The sequence below is a fragment of the Myotis davidii genome, unplaced genomic scaffold (assembly GCF_000327345.1).
Source record: "Myotis davidii unplaced genomic scaffold, ASM32734v1 scaffold125, whole genome shotgun sequence".
Lineage (NCBI taxonomy): Eukaryota > Metazoa > Chordata > Mammalia > Chiroptera > Vespertilionidae > Myotis > Myotis davidii.
The window spans coordinates 3,420,017-3,432,302 of NW_006299390.1; the positions used below are offsets into that span (position 1 = coordinate 3,420,017).

Below are 12,286 nucleotides of genomic sequence, written 5' to 3' on the forward strand. Positions count from 1 at the left end.
ATTGATCCTTTCGTATTGATTATTTTGTATGGCTATGTAATATTCTATCAAATGTCTTCTAATCCCATAGTATTGGAAGTTAAATTATTTTAATCTTTAGCTTTTTCTAAACTTTTTTTTTCCACCCAATGTCAAAGAAAAATGACATTAAAACAGCATTAAGTTTACCTTATCACTTAAGGTTTATAACCTTAAGACCCAGTCGTTATGGGGAATGGTGCTTGAGAGATGTACAAATTTCACTCCCCTTTTTACCTGTGTTTAAAAATAGCTACTATGTTTTCTTCTAAGATCCTCTGAAACACATTATTTCAACCAATACCATGATTTTAAAAAAAAGTGATTTGTTAGTGGTACCTTGTTGCTAGTAATTTTGACGGAGGTAGGGGTTGAAGGTGTTCTAGAACTGAATGAAAGAAAAACACATAAAACTAAAATAGCTTTTATGATATATAACTATATCTTTTGTGTTTTTATGCCTGAGATAAGATTTAAAAAAATTTAGTACCTATTTTTAGTTGTTTTATTACTGCTAGTTATAATAAAATTGTTTTGGCAGTGTTTTTATGCATTTGGAAAGGTTAAGTATTCTTCAGAGAGGAACAGTTGTAATAAGACAATTAAGGTATTTTTCAGTCCACCATTAGATACCACAATATCCATAGAATCTCATTTCAGCTATTTTTAAATGTGTTTTCATAAGCGGTAGCTATAATTCCACATTCCAAATTTTTAAAAATATTTGATATGTCAGTCATTTGCTTAGAAACATTTTTAGAAAGTATATTATAAAATGATAGACAAAAACATTAATTGGTGATTTAATAAATAAGAACATGCAATTAGTGAATTTTAGAAGGCTATTCTCACATGGATGGTTATTTTTGCAGAATTGAATACGTTAAGGCTTTAATTTTATACTTATTGCTAGATCATTATATCTAATTATTTTGACCATTTATTCAAATAATAAACCTCTAAGTCTGAATATTTATAGTGAAGAATGAGTTTGGAGAAAGGAAAATAATTATATGTCTTTCTCTTTCTGCTGTTTTATTCTGCCTGCTACCAGAGTACAAAAATATACATTCACATCGTCTGTTGTAGTGTATTCTTGGATCATACAGATTTAGTTACAATACACACACAGGTCAGCCAGTGTTAAAAGATTGAAAAGAATGAAAACTACAATGAGGACAGATGAGCTATGCATTCTGTAATGATAAAACAGGTGTTTTGGAAGATAAACAGTATTCAAAAGCAAAGAAGATTTAAATACTTTTGCATCTCTAATTACTTTATTCTGGTTATTAGACAAAAAGCAAATAGCTTTCAAATGAAATCTAAACTTTCTGTAATATAATTGAAATGCAAAATGTTGAATAGCTCTAACTTCATTTCCTTTTTTTAGAAAAGCAAACTTTATGAGAGGGAAAAATGAACTTTTTAAAGAATCTCTTTTCCTAGTAACATTTTGGAAAACTAATGTCAATTCTTTCATGGTGCTTTTGACGGCTCCATAGGATTATTCACCATCAGTTGTGAATTATTTTGCATGTGCTTCCCAGAATCATACATGTAAAGCTGCGCAGAGCAGTCTGGGGGGTGAGGATGCTAACCTATTATCTGTTTTTGTTTATAGGACGGTGAACTTTGACATAATAAAATACTTGTATGATTTCTTGTGAAAACAAGCTTCAAAGCCATATGGACACTGTGACAATGACTAAGCCAAGCTGTGTTCATCCAACTACTTAGCTGGCCAGGGAGAGGAGTTCTTTGGCTCTACTGGATTTGTCCAGACAGGTGCTGGCCCAGCATGGAATCTGATGAAAATACTCTGATTGGTCTGGGTGGATGTGAGCAGAAGACTATTTACCAGGGGCCCTGGAGTATTTGGAAGCAATGTGTTAATTATAAACAGCAGGGTTTGAGCACAATCTGTTCTGCTCTTAATGATGTTATCTTAACACTGAAATTGCCTGAAACCCATTTACTTAGGACTACATTTTGCTGTGAACCATCCCCTGCGCTTTGAAGGTGCCAGCAGCCCTTGTATATAAGCCCAGTCTTTCCACTTCCTCTCCACAGGAGCCTCTGCAGTTGCTTGCCAGAGCAGATTTTCCTAAGGCCACTGTTTTAAAAGATCATAGTTGCAAAATATAATAAATAGAGGCGTGCTTTAAAAAAAAACAAGCTTGTACGTGCGTATCTTTCACCCTGCTTTTCTCAAAAGGCCAAGGTAGTTTGATCAGATCTAGGCCAACTTTCCATCTCTAAGCCTACTTTAACTAGGGTCCTTGTATGAGGTTTATCTGGTCATTCTTGTATTAACCCTTTAACCCCTTCCCCGGCAGAAACGTGTATACTCGTTTTCACAAAATGTTCTTTTTCAGTCGTCGACGAGTATACTAAGAAAATATGGTAAAAAAATGTGGTTTATAGGAAGACGAGTTACAAACTGTTTTCATAACCAGCATCAAAAATACTATATAGAACCAAAATAAAAAAATTAGTCTGAAAAAGAAACGTTTTTAACAAAAAAATTGTTGGGGAAGGGGTTAAAGAAGCTTTCTGTTAGCATTTGAATATTTGAATTGTTTTACGCAGATTTAAAGTGCTTAATTGCAGCGCCTAGTTTAAATTTTAGTGGCATTTTACTCTCTCATTCTTTTTTATTTTTTTATTTTATTGATTTTTTTACAGAGAGGAAGGAAGAGAGATAGTTAGAAACATCGATGAGAGAGAAACATCGATCACCTGCCTCCCGCACATCTCCCACTGGGGATGTGCCCGCAACCCAAATAAATGCCCTTGACCGGAATCGAACCCAGGACCTTTCAGTCCGCAGGCCGACGCTCTATCCACTGAGCCAAACCGGTTCCGGCTCATTCCTTTCTTGAACAAAAAGGCTCACAGTGAGCACTCCCAGATAGGAAGCCTTTTAAAATGTAGTGGTTATCTGACACTTTCTGGATCAAAGAAAAGAAGTAGTTGTCTACTTACATTTATTTAGTGGTAATGAATAGAGGGGGAAAAACTGGACTTCCTTTGTGTCTCCCTACATAAGACAGCAAGGGTAGGCTTTCTTGCCCAAAAGATGACATCCACAATGAGTGATAGAGCACCCACACCCTGAGTCTCTTGTTTCCCATAAGATGGTGAAATTTTGTGTTCCACAAGATGTTTAGAGAAGCCAGAATCAGGGCAAAGCCATGTGCATTGCAAATGCAGGCGTAGATTTCCTGCACATAGAAATCCATGTGTCTTTAAAGTAGTGAGAAAAGAGTCAAGAAGTAAAATGGAGTCATTATAGTCAAGCTGCTAAATTACTAAAATGAAGTAGGTTGAGGCAAGAGAAAATGATTGTATCCTTGCTTTAACTAGCCTGCGGACTTAAAATTTGAATTTTTTAGTAGTCTATCAATGTCTACATATATAGAGCCTGTAGATCATTCTCTGAAGAACTTAGGAAAGAATGTTCATGTATCCAGACCGCCTGACACCTGTTATCCACATCACCTGACATCCATTATCCAGACCACCAGACGAAGATTACCATCTCGGACCAATCCAGAGCTAAGAATACAGGACTGATTTTTTTTTTCTTTCTCAAGAATATACTTTTTACTGTTAAGAGCCCTCAATTTTTTTCTTTTCTTTGAAACACTCTTGATATCGTTATAATTTAACCCAGTTATTAATTAACTGGAAAGGAAGAGAGGGAAGGCCAAATATTATATGCTTGCCCAGTAAAATCTAAAGGGGAGAGAGTGCTTGTCAGTCATACCTGGAAACAGAGCATTGGCAAGAGTAGGCATATAGGCATGGCCACTGCAAGGGCCGGAAGATTTAATATTTAAGCTCCTAAACAAAGAGGTTCCGTCTGGCTCTTGCTGCTGATGCCTGACTCCTGGCTTGCAGGGCTGTTAAAGCTCTGCACTTGCCCAACGGCCTACAGCCTTGTGGACCCCACACATAATGGACTGATGGACTGGAATTAGCCTAATGCTCTGCCAGACTCTCCACCATGGAAAGGAAACTCTGAACACTGGCTTTGTGTTTAGTTCTGCTGGATTCCCAGCTGCACCTCTTCCAGGCCTGGTTTAAGGTAAATGGGACTTTGGAAACCGTGGGATATAACTACTTGCAAATAAAAATCATTTATTCTCCCGTGTGAGACTTAAAAATAATTTTTTTCAAGGTACCATAAAAACCCAACCCCCTACACCCTGAAGGGAAAGGGATCCTCCACTTCCACTGATAACACTCTGGGCATTACCTGGTAGTGTTTCCAATTTGCAAATCCTTAAATAAAATTTTGCCGTTTTTAATTTTAGCAAAGTCAGATTCATTTATTCTTGGTTAACGGTTTGGGTAGCTGATTCCAGAAAGAGCAAGCAATGCCATTGGGAAAGTGTTCAGCCCTCATAGTTCGCTATAAAGTGGTAGGTCTGCTGTGCAGACTTTTTGGATAGGCTGGTATTGGTCTCCATAGAATATCAGGATGGGGGAGGGGCAGAGATTGTCAAATAGAGGACTAGGGAGGACAGAAAGGCAGTTTCTTGTGACTCTCCATGGCTTTTCCTCACTTTTGACTACCTGTCCACTGCCTAGCCCAGCCGTGGGCAAACAATGGCCCGCGGGCCGAATCCGGCCCGTTTGTAATGAATAAAACTAAAAAAAAAAAGACCATACCCTTTTATGTAATGATGTTTACTTTGAATTTATATTAGTTCACACAAACACTCCATCCATGCTTTTGTTCCGGCCCTCCGGTCCAGTTTAAGAACCCATTGTGGCCCTCGAGTCAAAAAGTTTGCCCACCCCTGGCCTAGCACCTTGCCTATCCCGTATGCCCCACACTGAGCTACACTGCAAAATACCTTGCAACCAGATTTCCTCTGCCCCGGACTAGGCCATCACTCAGAACTTTGCTGTTTTGTAATTTACTTCTAATGGCTGCTAAACAACTCACTAATTTGATTAATTTATTTAAATGAAGACTAAAAGAACTTAATATGGATATTAGCATTTTACAAGGGTCATCTGCAAATGAATTCTCGATGGGAATTATGCTAGTTGGTGGGTCAGATATTTTCTTTAAGGGTGGAAGTTCTTAAATTATACTGGGCATCTATTCCACCTAGCTGAAAGTGACTGAAGTAGTAGAAGAAGAAGGTTACCAAGCTGTGGGCTTTTAGATTTTTTTTGTACGTGGTTAATCCTTTTTTAAAACGTCTTCTTTCAATTTCCGTGACCCAGGCATACATAGTGAGGTGGAGACATTACTTCCTCTTCCCTTTATTAGGTCAATTTCAACCCCTGAATTCACCGCTGAAGCAGTTCCTTTTTAATAACTCTGGAGGGATTGTGAACCCAAAAGCTTCTTTTTAAGCCCTAACGTCAGAAAGGGATCAAGTTCCCAGGGCAGCAGTTAAGAGGGCTCTTGGAGTCAGACTCACTTGGGTCAAATCCTGGTTGTATCTCCTACAGGCTGTGTGACTTTAGACAAGTTATTGAATCTCTGTGTCTGTTTTCTCACCTGTACAGTGGAGGATAGAACTACTTTGTGGGGTTGTTTAGAGGATTAAATAAATTATATATTTAAGGCAATAGTTCTTGACTAGGGGCAATTTGTCATCCAGGGAACATTTACAATTTCTGGAGACATTTTTGTCACAAGTAGGTGCAAGTGGGGATGTTAGAGGCCTGGGATGTAGCTAAACCTCTTAAATGCATATCCCACAACAGAATTATCAGGACCACAGTGTCAACAGTGCTGAGGTCAAGAAATTCTGAAATAAGGTAACTGACAGAGTAAGTGCTTTCTAAATGTTAGATATTGTTATTATGAAACATTTATTTGTGGCCTTTAATGAATGTGAGAATGTGGTAACGTTTCAACTAAAAAGAAGAAGTACTCTGACCTAACTGTACCTATAAAAATCATTTCTTGTTTAAAATTTTGGAATTATTTTTTTAACATTTTTTTAAAAACTTTTGTTCTTTCCCATCACCATTTTATCCTGCTTTCATGAAGTTTACAATCTAGCAAAGAACCTTCGCAGGATAAAAGAAATCCTCATGTTTTTGCCAGTTGATTCTACAAATCATTTCCAGTGAGAAAAGTCAGCTTCCACCTTCATACATAAAAATAAAAATGTCATCATCTCTTCTATATCCAGGACTCATGGCACCTAAGAGTTTCAAGGCTGGGAAAGAAGTTTCTAGAAAGAAACTCAAATCTAGTTTTGGTCTCCAGAAATTTCATTTCTCTGATATCAGATGACTCCAGCTTCTATCTGGGATGAAGGTGAGCTACAGGATCTATCAACTAGTATCATCTCTGCCTTTATAGTCCTGTTAGCCTGTAACCATTCCTACTGAGAGTGTCCAAATCCAAGCCCACTGGGTTAGGGAATCTGTAGCAGATGTAATAGAGGCTTTCAAATAACACTTCTGGGTTAGCGCACAGGGTGCTGAAGAGCCAGGTCTTTCTTCTTCAGTGGATCCCATCTTTAACCAATCTATCGCCAACAGGAGAGAGAGCAATTTTGGAATTATTTAAATCTATACAGTGCTTGGTATTGTTATTTTTGGAATGGAATGATTATGTAGTGGGTTCTAATCCATATGCAGATTTCATTACTTCTTTTTCAGGATCTTGTTGAATAGTCAAAAACCTCATCTGAGAATGATTGAGTCAAAGAACAGGTGACTGAAGAATTACATTGTTTGCCCTCAGGTATGATGTCCTAGATAATTAGTGATGTACCTCCAATGGATTTATTGTAATCAAGGTGGTTTGGGGCATGAATCCTCAGTGAGAGAAAGCCTCCTTAGCCCCTCCAAAGTCTGCACCACTCAACTTTACTACACAAAGAAAAGTAATGAACCAAATCCAGGAATAATGATCCTTTATTGCATTAAGTACTTAGTAGTTCTCTAAAATAGTAGATGAAGTACAGCAACTGCCCATGTGTGCAGTCAGGGCTTACTAGTGTCCTCCCTTGCTACCTGATGCCGCACACTATTGTGTACCATAATTTTTTGCATTTTATGCCTTCAGTTATGAACAGAGACTTGGAGGTAATTAGACCAGAGGTTGATATTATTCAGCTTCATTTCCCACCTTCTTGAAGGCTTAATCTGCTACTAAGTGTGACTGCCTGTCATATGTGAATAGTTTAGATAATTTTGCATGTGATTTCAGTCTGCTGACACACAATTTTTAGTAGAGCTCAAAGAAATCTTTTCTATCAAGATAGCAACATTTCACTCAAATTTGCCATTAAATGCCCTGAATACACAGTTAGTGTTCATTTTTCAGCAGTGACACATTCAAGAAGCACAGTATGAGAACTAGAAATTTGGTAGAGCAGAGAAAATTATAATCAATTCATTCATTTAACTGCGTGTTGATGCACAGTAATCATGGGAATTTTAGAAGGCATTCAACTGTTTGAGTAAATACTGGTGGCTTTGGCAGATGGAAAGAGCTTGGGTTTTTAAAGCCACTAAAGATCAGCTTGGGTTTTGGATAAATCATTATTCATTTCCTTGGTCTGTGAAGGAGCTGAGAGTCTGATTTAACTACAGTTTCCACACAAGTATTCAGTAATCTTTCAACAAATACTAAGTACTGGCTGGGAGCCAGGCATTGCGTTGGATTTAGGAGATACAGATTTCTGGCCTGGACAACAGGTACTATCAGCATTGGTACAGCCATTCCTGGAGATGGGAAATCCTGGGGGAGAAGTTAGGCCTATGGCGTGAGGAAGACCATGAGTTTAACTTTAGACATTTTGCCCCATACTTGAATTGTGAGTTATTCAAGTAATATAAAATAGGTGGTTGGATTTAGGTTAGAGATCAGGGTTACTACAAAGTATAAACTAGGAGTCATCATAATAGAGGTGGCCATTTAGTGAGTTAAAAGTCTTAGTTCTTATAGTGTCCATGACGTGGTGAGGGAGAAATCATCTGGAAATAATTGAAAGAAAATATATATAAGGTGGTTATAACTATTGCACTTCAACTGAAAGTTAACTTAAAATTTTAACAATTCACTTCAGTGCATGAAGCAGCAGTAGGAGACCAACCTGGGCTAGGTGCCATGTACTATATGGTCTTAAAACGAAAAACCAAGCCCACTTAGAGTTTTAGTTCTGTGGAGAATGTTAGCTCCAAACACAATTTCATCACTTTGGGCTTTCATAGTACAGTTGACCTTTGAACAAAATGGGTTTAAATTGGACAGGCCCACTTATTTGTGGATTTTTTTCAATATATTGGAAAAGTTTCTGGAGATTTGCAACAATTTGAGAAAAAAAAACTTGCAGACAAACTGCACAGCCTAGAAATATTGAAAACATTAAGGAAAAGTTAGATACGTCATAAGTGCATAAAATATAGGTCCGCATTTTCTCTTCCTTATGGTTGTCTCAATAACATTTTCTTTAGCTTACTTTATTGTAAAAATACATTATATAATACACATAACAAAAATATGTTAATCTACTGTTTATGTTATTGATAAGGCTTCCAGTCAACAGTAGGCTATTACTAGTTAAGTTTTGGGGAGTCAAAAGGTATGTGTGGATTGTCAACTGCATGGAATGGGATTAGGGAGTTACTGTCTCCTAACCCTGCGTTGTTCAAGGGTTAACTGTAATAGAGATGTTACTCTGGCTCAGGTTTTTCTGGAATTTCTTAACTCTCTTTAGATTCACATAATGGGACTTACTCACTTGGCAATGAAGAGAGCCTCAGAGGAACTGAGATGCACTAACCCCGTAAACATCCATGAGAAAGGATGCTAAAATAGAACTCCTGCTGTTTCTATATCAGTCTTTCTTTAATTGAAAAATGTTGACTACGTATTAGTGCAAGTTTTGGCACATTTACTTCTAGTTACTATATTGTTCTTGTAATTTAAAGAGAAATATAATTGTCTTTTATACTGAGAAGGAAAAGACAGGTCAGGTGGGGTCCAGTGGCAATCATAGCAGCCTGTGAAATAGGATTAGTAGGGAATTAAGATTGAAGTTTCACCAAAAATGTTTAGAGTGAATAAAGTTTTTTAAAAAGTCATTTATATACAAGTAGTTGAAATGTGAAACTACATGAACATAATGAAAAACATCAAAAACTACTTCTCAAATATGTGTGGCCAATACGTGTTTTTTAAAGAAATGCTTATCATGGTAATAAAACAGGCAGAAGAACAAAAGAAACTCCAAAGTGAGGAAAGAGAGTCAAAAAAATTGAAGTATGAAAGGAGGACAGTGAAATAGATGCTAACTTACAGAAATTTGAATCAAGATAGCATGGAAGCAGAATGTTCCATTTATCTGTTGCTGAATAACAAACCACCCCACTCTTAATGTCCTAAAAACAACAATCATTTATTTTGATCATGAAACTGCAGTGTGGGCAGGACGTGGCTCCAAACAGAAACTTGACAATGGAATTGGAATCATGACATGAAGGCTGGCTCATGTCTGGAGGCGGATGCTGACTGGTGCCTCTCACCTGGAACACCAATGTGTGGTCTCCATGTGCTCTCTCCACTTCCTCTTGGTATGATGACTAGATTCAGAAAGCCAGCATCCCAAGAGAAACCGACAGATACTGCATGGCCATGTCTAATGTAGCACCAGAAGTTACATAGCATCACTTTTGCTGCATTGTGTTTAAGGCAGTGATTGTGGCCTAGTTATATTGAAAGGAAAGGGAATTAGACCCACCTGTCTATACAAGGAGTGTCAAAGAATTTGCAGACATGATTTAAATCACCATACAAGACATATAGGCTGAAAATAATACTTTCATGTGCCATAGATAGAATATATTTTATGTCATTTCAAAATTTGAATTGGTGTGGCAGTGACCGCTGGTTGTCCTTCTACCCTACCAAGTATCTCTGCTTCCTTCCTAAAGCTCAGGAGCTGTGGCTATAAGAAAGTCCATGTCATTGGAGCACAGGAAGCAAAAGCAACTGTGGTAGGAGATGGGGTCAGAGAGCTAATGGGGGCCAGGCCATGTGTGGCCTTGCAGGAATTGAAGAACCGTGGTTCTTTTTTTTATTTTGTTTTTTTTTTTTTAGTAAATTACACTTACATGAATTTATTGAGGTGACATTCATCAATAAAATTATATAGGTTTCAGGTGTATAGTTCTATAAGCCATCATCTGTATATTGTGTTGTGTGTTCACCTCCCCACGCCAAGTCTCCTTCCATTGCCATTTACCCGCCTTTATCCTCTTCTGCCTCCCCCCACCTCCCCTTCTCTCTGGCAATCACCATGCTGTTGTCTGTGTCTATGAGGTATTTGTTTGTTTGTTAGTTTTTTGCTCAATCCCTTCACCTTTTTCACCCAGCCCCAAATCCCCCTCCGCTGACAGCTGTCATTCTGTTCTCTTTCTATGAGTCTGTTTCTATTTTGTTACTTAATTTTGTTCATTAGATTCCACATATGAGTTAAATCAAATGGTACTTGTCCTTCTCTGGCATATTTCAACTTAGCATTGTGTTCTCCAAGTCCATCCATCCTGTCGCAAAGGATAAGATGTCCTTTTTTGCAGCTGAGTAGTATTCCATTCTGTAAATATACCACAACTTTTTATCTACTCATCTACAAATGGGCACTTGGGCTGCTTCCAAATCTTGGCTATTTTAAATAATACTGCAATGAACATAGGTGTACATATATTCTTTCAAATCAATGTTTTGGTTTCTTTGGATATATTCCTAGTACTGAGGTAACTCCATACTGCTTTCCACAGTGGCTGCACCAATCTGCATCCCCACCAACATTGCACTAGAGTTTCCTTTTCTCCACATGCTTGCCAGCACTTGTTTGTTGATTTATTGAAGGTAGCCATTCTCACAGGTATGAGGTGATATTGTGGTTTCGTTTCATTTCTCTAATAATCAGTGACATTGGGCATCTTTTTATATCTATTGGCCATCTGCATGTCCTCTTTGGAGAAGTGTCTATTTAGGTCCTTGGACCATTTTTTAAATTGATTGGTTTTTTGGTGTTGAGTTTTGTAAGTTCTTTATAAAATTTGGATGTTAACCCATATCAGAGGTATCCCTGGTGAATATATTCCCCCATTCGGTGGGTTGTTTTTTCATTTTGTTGATGGTTTCCTTTGCAGTGCAAAAACTTTTTAGTTTGATGTAATCTCATTTGTTTGTTTTTTCTTTTGTTTTCCTTGCCTGAGGTTATATATAAGAAAAAAAATATTTCTCAAAGAAATGTCTGATATTTTACTGCCTTGGTTATTATTCTGTGTGAGTTTTGAGCATAGGAGCCACGTGATCTGGTTTTGATTGGATCTGTGATCTGGCTCACTGAGTGCTACACTGAGATAGGCTTTTGGGGAGATGAGGGTGGAGGGAGGAAGAGCGATGAGGCTATTAAAATAATCCAAATGAAAGATAATGGTGGTTCAGTAAGGGTATTAACAGTGGAGGTGGTGAGAAGTTGTTAGACTCAGGATATAGTTTGAAAGAAATATCTACAGTATGTACTAATTAATTGGATATTGACTGAAAGAAAGAGCCAAGGTAGACTTCAGGGCTTTTGACCTGAACATCTGGAATACTGGAGGGGAGAACAGATCAGCGGTGCAGTTGTGGACTTGGTAAATTGGAAATTACTAAATATCTAAGTGGAGATGTCAAGGAGGCAGTTAGATAGACAAAAATGAAGTTCAGGGTAGAAGCCCAGGCTGCAGATATCAGTGTGGGGTTGTCAGTATCTAAATGGAAACATATAATAATGGAACAGTGTATATAAAGGAAATATGGTTGGCTCCTGTAGATTAGAACATTTTTCCTATTCGCTGGCTGAGCTCCTGCCCCCAGGAGTTGCTGCTAAACCATAAGGAACCTTGGTCAATCTTTTCTGTGGGAGAATGGGATTCACTTAAACACTAAAATTTCAAATACTAAATTTTTATTGCAAAAATTTCAACTTCCTTGAAATAGTAAAAAGAAAATGACAGGAAAGGACTGTGTCATAGATTTAGATATAACAGTTTAATCATGCCCACCCTGCACAAAATGGCCTCTAAATACTGAATTGACAGATAAAATACGCTATTTAAATTTCAGAAGTCATTGTTTGCCCTAGCCGGTTTGGCTCAGTGGATAGGCATTGGCCTGCGGACTGAGGAGTCCCGGGTTCGATTCCGGTCAAGGGCATGTACCTTGGTTGCGGGCGCGTCCGCAGTGGGTGGTGTGCAGGAGGCAGCTGATCAATGTTTCTCT

At 37.9% G+C, this 12,286-nt stretch overlaps 1 protein-coding gene across 1 annotated transcript in view; it reads left to right on the forward strand.

Moving 5' to 3' along the window:
* The window catches only part of ORC5 (origin recognition complex subunit 5), a 67,873-nt gene extending 65,689 nt beyond the window's left edge, over positions 1-2,184 (forward strand). Inside the window, exon 14 of the mRNA XM_006774900.2 lies at positions 1,643-2,184. Coding sequence (XP_006774963.1) covers positions 1,643-1,688 — 46 coding nt within the window. The 3' untranslated portion in view covers positions 1,689-2,184. The remainder of the gene's footprint in view (positions 1-1,642) is intronic.
* The last annotated feature ends 10,102 nt before the right edge of the window (positions 2,185-12,286 follow it).